This window comes from Peromyscus eremicus, chromosome 4 (assembly GCF_949786415.1).
Source record: "Peromyscus eremicus chromosome 4, PerEre_H2_v1, whole genome shotgun sequence".
NCBI lineage: Eukaryota > Metazoa > Chordata > Mammalia > Rodentia > Cricetidae > Peromyscus > Peromyscus eremicus.
In genome coordinates this window covers 67,316,776-67,323,486 of record NC_081419.1, presented here as the reverse complement: position 1 = coordinate 67,323,486, position 6,711 = coordinate 67,316,776, and the positions used below count along the sequence as shown (strand labels likewise).

Here is a 6,711-nt window from a genome sequence, read left to right as displayed (position 1 = left end):
CTAGCCCAGGCTGGCCTCAAACTCAGAATGTTCCTGTCTCAGCCTCCAGAATGCTGGGATTACAGGCACTAGTGTAGTTTATTAGAATTCTGTGATGGGTGTGTATTTGTGTGTATACATGGAGGCCAAAAGAAAACCTTGGGTGTCACCCTTCATGAGCCATCCAGACAACACTCCCTCACACACACTGAAATAGAGGTTCTCACTGTCCTGCAGCTCACCAACTAGGCTAGGCTGGCTGGCCAGTAAGCCTAGGGATCACCTCTCCAATGCTGGGATTTCAAATGCATGCCATCATTCTTGCCTTTTTTTTTTTTTTTTTTTTTTCCTAGACAGGGTCTCATTATGTAGCCCTGACTAGCCTTGAACTCACTAGAACAGGCTGGTCTACCACATCTGCCACCATGCCCACCATGCCCACCATGCCCCACAGAAAAGCAAGGCCTTTACTGACTGAGCTATCTCCCTAGTCCCAGTTGGTTAGACTCTGACGCATCTTCTGCCGGTATAGGGTTCAGGCTTTGTATCTGGAGATCCAGACAAGGATTCCCAACCCTCCTCTCAGCCTCAAGAGTCTAAGCTTCTGTTCTTGTTCTGCGGTTTTGTTTTCTTTTTCAAGAATCCTGGAGGAGAATGGGTTTAGTTGTCCTTGAACTATTTCATTGAGTTTTGTTTCTGGTACACCTCCCCACTGCCCAAACGGGCCAAACTAGACATTGTGGTTTAGACCCAGATCTCTTGTCAATCAAAAACAACTTTCTTACTTATTTTTCTTCCACTTGTTCTTTTGGGCGAGTAGGGGATGGCGAGGGTGCTGCTGCTCGACTCCGAACTGAGACTGTATTGTTTAGGTATGGGTGGTCCCTTGAGTGGGAACATTATTCTAGCAACCGTTTAGGCTTTAGAAAATCAGCCATTGAAACCTGAAATCAAATTCTACAAGTACATAGCACTAGGACTAAAAAGTTTTCTACTTTTACTGGAATAACATACCCAGAGAACCTGATGGGCTCCTCAGTGTCTTATTCCAGCCTCGACATACAGCAGCCAAATTAGGAGAATAGGTTTTTGGTTGGTTTTGTTTTGTTTTTCAAGACAAGGTTTCTCTGTGTAGCTCTGGCTGTCCTGGCACTAGCTCTGTAGACCAGGCTAGAATTGAACTCACAGTGATCCACCTGCCTCTGCCTCCGAGTGCTGGGATCAAAGGTGTGCATCACCATGCCCAGCAGAATGTAGCTTTTTAAAAACTGGAGTCTGTGCGTGTGTGGTGCTGGAAGTATAACCAGTCCTGTTCTGGGATTTTTCCCACGGTGTTGGACAGTTTTGCCGGTCACCATCATTGCAAGGCAAAGTCAAGTTCTGTGACATGGGAGACCTCAGTGAATGAAAACAGAAGATTCATGGTATACATGCCATGACAGAGTTTCTGGAGCCTGGAGATGTCACTAATGATCACGATTGTGATCCTGTCTGGACAGGATCTCAGGCAGCTTCTGTCAACCCAATGAACTGCATTCAAGACGAAACCTCTCTGCCATCCTTCCTCTAGAGGAAATCAGGGCGACATGTCAGTGAACTCTCTCATCTTGACCTGTGTTCTCAAGATGAGCTGAAACTCCAACACAAACCCTACACCTTTTTATCCCTTCATGGTTCACACATCTCTGAAGATGTAAGAGGTGATGTCCCCAAGCAGGGTTTCCACAGCATGAGTCTGCCAGATAGTGTAAGTGTAAGATTAGTCATGACTCCAAGCCAGCCAAAGTAATTAAGAAAAGCTAAATTTATATTAAATTATCATAAAGCCCTAAAACACTGAACATAGTGGTTAAATAACTCCAGAAAGTCCAATCTCTCCAGTAAGTAATGTTAAAATCATTACACATGAGCATGGGAAAATCAATTCCATTAGTTTAGGACAGAGAGATTTTGCCCTTTGTACAGAGTAAATCAGTGCTCAAATAGATATTTCCTCAAATATGTCCTTTCTACATTCCGAACAGCCCAAGTGCAATAAGAACCTTGCCCCTTTCCACTCAGGAGGATGCTACTCTTCTTGTTTGTTTTTTTTTTCCCTCCTCTCCAACTATGAATTTAAAGACTCAAATGCTGCCTCATTCAGCGTGAAATGTCCCTACTTCCTCTTAGGAGTGGCACTGTACTTTTTTAATTGGTGCACTGGAAAAGGCCTGAGAACAAGACTAATGCTTTGACATCTGTCTCCTACTCCTGTAGCTAACCAGAGAAGATTTGATCTTGTCCTGTTTTTCATGCATATGCTTTGCTGCTGATCTCTGAATAGCAATAACCATGAGAGATGTTTTAAATCAGGAAAATTCCCCTAAAAGTTCTCCCCTCCATTCTCAGCTCCTGTCAATCTCTCCTGTGGCCTCAGTTTCTAGAGAGAAGTGCCTGGGCTTGCTCTGGACTAGTTCTTACTGCCTTTCTTCTCCTGGCTCACCACTTTGCATCGTCATTGGCCCTCTTCATCACTGGACCTTTGAGACTGATGGTGACGTAAGGATAGAGTAGAAAAAGCAAACCTAGACTCCCCTCTCTCAGAAGTGAAGAGCCGGGAAGACATTTTAGGGCAAGACAAAAAGGTCTCAGCTCTGCTGAGAGAAGCCCTTGTCTAAAGGAACATGACGCAAGTGGTGGCAGTTTAGTGTGGACAGTGGCTGGGAAGAGTTGGCATGTGAGCTTTTCCACCCTAAAGCCACAGGTTGTGTCCATGAACTTGTGTCCCTGAGCACTTGAGAATGAACCTCATAATACTTCTCCAGGGCCCCTAGGTATCTTGTCTCTCTCTCTGTAGGTGTTCTTCCTGACCATTTAGGAAAATGTCTAGTCATTCTCTGAGAGACTGTTAGAGAAGTGCTTCTCTTAGAACCCCGGAGAATGGGAGAGAGAAAGAATAGTGAAGCCCATAGGATACTGTGCTTAATCTATGCAGAGCTTCTTAAAAGTCTTAGAGGTCCGGTCTCCAAGGCCCACCTGCTGTTCACTCAAGCTCACGGCATAGTTAAAGGCTTAGGAAGAGTACTGGCCAGTAGCAGCACCAGGAGGGAGTTCCTATTAGTGAGTTACCATGACAGGGGCCTCCAGTTATCCAAGGTAGAAATGGCCCCAGACATTCCAGCAGGAAGAACAGCTTAAGCCATACTCACACTTCACCTGTATCACAGCTGACAAAGCTGTGACTCCTGGGTGAGAAGAATGTCCACTGCCAGCAATGGACAAGACACCAGGGCTCAAGTACCCCTCCCAGACTTTTCATCTTTACCAACATATGAGGCTGGAGGTTTCCCAAACACCCAGACCAGCTGGGATGATTTTCCCTTCTCTCAACCTCTATCCATTACCCTTTACCTGTGACCTCCAGTCCCAGCCCCTAGTAGGCCAGTTCACAGAGAAACCATCATGTCGGCTGTGATGGGGAAGAGTCTTACATCATCAATTGCATCGGTACTCTGGGGCAGGGCACAGAAGGTGCCAGGGGAAAGAGAGATGAAGCTCTATGCTGACCAGGAATCATGCTGAGCCCAGTTTCAGGGGGCCCAGGATAGAGCACAAGAGGTGAGGTTCATGGTAAACAGGTCTAAATTCTTGAGATGTGCCCTCATTTCTTGTCCCCAGGTAAGTTGTGGACTCGGGTGAGTAACAGGTTCTATGGGGGCTTGGAAGCAGTTTGGGGTGGGAGGAGGAAGATGAGCACATGGGAAAGGGGCCTGCTGTTATGTGAGCACAAGGATCAGAGGTCCACAGAGGAGAAGGAGCGGGCAGGCGGGGAAGAGAACGTGGCCACTTAGACCTGACTCTCCGAGGATAGCTTGCGTTCATGTTTCCAGCCCGTGTCTGGCAGAGAGCCCCGTCTTTCGGGCGTGGCCGCAGTGTGGACACTGCTGCACTCAGACTGCTCTTCCTGCAGCAGCTGCTCTGTCTCCGTGTCATCTAGGGAGCCAGAGCTGGCCTGGATGGACACTGTGTCTGTCTTCATGCACACATGATCCCGTAGAAGGCCCCCCCGGGAGCTTCGCAGTTGCTTGAGGTCATCCCATTCAGCATCATCTCCAGAGAGTAGGCAAATTCCCTCTACAATCTTGATCTTCTCCTTGGTGTAGTTGTGGTCAGGTCCACCCTGGGGTGGAGATGAGACACATAGTCAGTTGGCATTCTACGAATGATTTCACGGTAAGCTGAGAAGGGAAGCAGAGCTGAACTGAAGTGGCTATGGAGGACACAAGCCCCACAGACTGGTCGGGAGGGGACAACCATGGCTTCTGGTCCTCCACCAGCCATTTATTAGCGATGTTATCTTGAGCAAATTACTTAACATTTCTAGAAGCCAGTCTTCACATCTGCAGCGTAGGGGAATAACAGCAGCTACAAGTCACACCAACTGTGGTGAGGGTTAAATGAGGCATTTCATGGGATGCAGCTGTTAGAGCACTGGACACAGGGTACACTAAAGCACGTTAGTTGTTGCTGTATTGCCACCATGGGTTATTAATGGGACATCATGCTGACATAAGTAATCAAAAACAATTGGCAAAAGCAATCCAGCACGCATGTATTAAGGATTTTTATGTACTAGTTACTTTGAATGATCTTTTTAATTGTGGTAGGAACATTTAGGAGGTAAGATTTGGGGAGTGGGATTTAGAAAATCCTTGTATTTGTGTTCGTAATGTCCATCCTTGAGATCCGGTAACCTATAACTCTTGGGGAGGATCCTCTGGATCTGCTTCTACAAGCCATGGGAGCATTCCCAAGCAACCCACATCACTCTAAGGATAGCTTTGACTTCTGCTCAAGTTCCTTCTTTATGTCCTCTTCAAGGGCAGCCCCATCCTGACTTGTGGGGGATTCTAATTATTATCCTACCACTCCTAGGAGCAAAAGGGCCATCGTAGCTTGGGTTCTGTCCCTGGAGTAGTATCCACAGTCTCCAACCATTGCTTTCTGTTAGTGACAGTTCAGTTCCACGGGTGTTACTAAGGCAGAGACTATGCTAGGGCTTGATGAGAAGCTCTGCCCATAGGGGTCCCTCTCAATCACGGAGAGAGACAGAGGTAGTTTGCAAGCACACACAGAAACTCCCCTCCACCCAGCACACCCTCTGAGCTGAACTTAGTGTGAGATAACATGCAGGCCCACTGAAAGTCCTCATCACAGAAATGCACTGGGTAAGTCGGGGAGGTGGGGTACATAGCAGGGGTAGTTCTGGAAACAGCATTTCCTTTACACACAGAGAGCAACAGGTACCTGAAACCAAGAGGAAATCAGAAGAGGAAGGGTGAAAGGCTATCGGAGGGGTGAAAGAGCTGCTGAGGAAGAAGCAGACAACAAAAGAGAGAGGTCACACAGTGTTCCTCTGTTTGTGGCAGTGGGGATGGAGGCTAGGGCTTTGCATGGGCTAGCCTGTGCTGCACTGCTGAGTTACACATTCAGACCCATTTTTCAGGTCTAACTGATAGCCTTCATTGTGATTCTTTTCTGGGACATCCCACATTTAGGAACTCAAGAATCCCCAGGAGTCTTTCTCAGAAATAGAGGAGAGCTTTCCCATCCCCAGAACTGCAGGCAGTCTTGTGAACTACAGTAGCAGCTTTTTACATACAGGAATCCCTGAATCCAGAAAGTGTAGGATTACGGTGTACAATGAGGGTCCTGCAGGGTTGACTGCTAAACACATCAGAGCAGACTCCTAAGGGTCTTCTTAGGGAATAACTTGATGAAGGTTATAGGATTTTAGAAGAAATCAAGTTCTACCAGATTAGGAAAATCTGACATCTCAGACCTCAGGTCCCCTGCAGAAAAAGGACTAGTTTTCATTCCTAAATCAGTAAATAATTTTGCAATAACTTAACAAAACATTCAAAAAAAAAAAACACGTAAAATCTTCAGATTTCTAAGAAAGATTTTTAAGAAAAATCTCTTAAAAACTTTAAGAGCAAGGATAAGAAGAAACTAGTCCTCCCCAACAACAGGTACTCCGATCAGAGATTAGACAAATAAGGAGTCCAGGAGCTCCGGGGTTTGGGGAGTGTTGTCTGAAAAAGCCCCCTTGCTTTCGAAGGGTATAGCCTCAGCATAGAGGAAGGACCACCCCAGTGACAGAGGCATCCATAAACCTGGAAAACCTCCCTCAGCATAGAGGAACAACCACCCCAGTGAGGGAGGCATCCATAAACCTGGAAAATCTCCCTCAGCACACAGGAATGACCACCCCAGTGAGGGAGGCATCCATAAACCTGGAAAATCTCCTTCAGGGAGATAGGATACTCACTGCCACTGCTTTCAGATCTAAGTCTTCTAGCCTTTTACTATGGTCCCCCAAAGATTCTAGATCTCTGCAGAAATCCAAATAACACTCAGTTTTCTGTTCGCTATAATTTTCAACGTGGTAGATCAGACTGCGCACAGTCCTTACTCATCCACTTAGGCAATTCAGTCGTAATTCCTCTCTCCTGCTCCCCAAGCCCCAGAAAAACCTAAATAGATGTTTCCACCGTTACCTCTTTGTTATAGCACAGTTGATTATACATGGCTGGTTTGGGAACTGCTTCGATTTTCACTTCCTGGGTGGAAGTTCGGTAGGAGGGGTTGCTGTAGGTCAGGTTTCCCATCCCAGGGTCCGTGAGTTTAGATTTTCTGTGTCTTCAAGAGGAAAAATTACGCAGAAATTAGTGGAGATCTTTATAGGAACGA

At 46.5% G+C, this 6,711-nt stretch overlaps 1 protein-coding gene across 1 annotated transcript in view; it reads right to left on the bottom strand.

The window, feature by feature from the left end:
- Nucleotides 1-3,582: 3,582 nt before the first annotated feature.
- The window catches only part of Lrp4 (LDL receptor related protein 4), a 51,377-nt gene continuing 48,248 nt past the window's right edge, over nt 3,583-6,711 (bottom strand). The window contains exons 39-40 of the mRNA XM_059258902.1: nt 6,519-6,660; nt 3,583-4,138 (exon numbers count right to left, since the gene is read on the bottom strand). Of these exons, the coding sequence (XP_059114885.1) occupies nt 3,806-4,138; nt 6,519-6,660 (475 nt within the window). The 3' untranslated portion in view covers nt 3,583-3,805. The remainder of the gene's footprint in view (nt 4,139-6,518; nt 6,661-6,711) is intronic.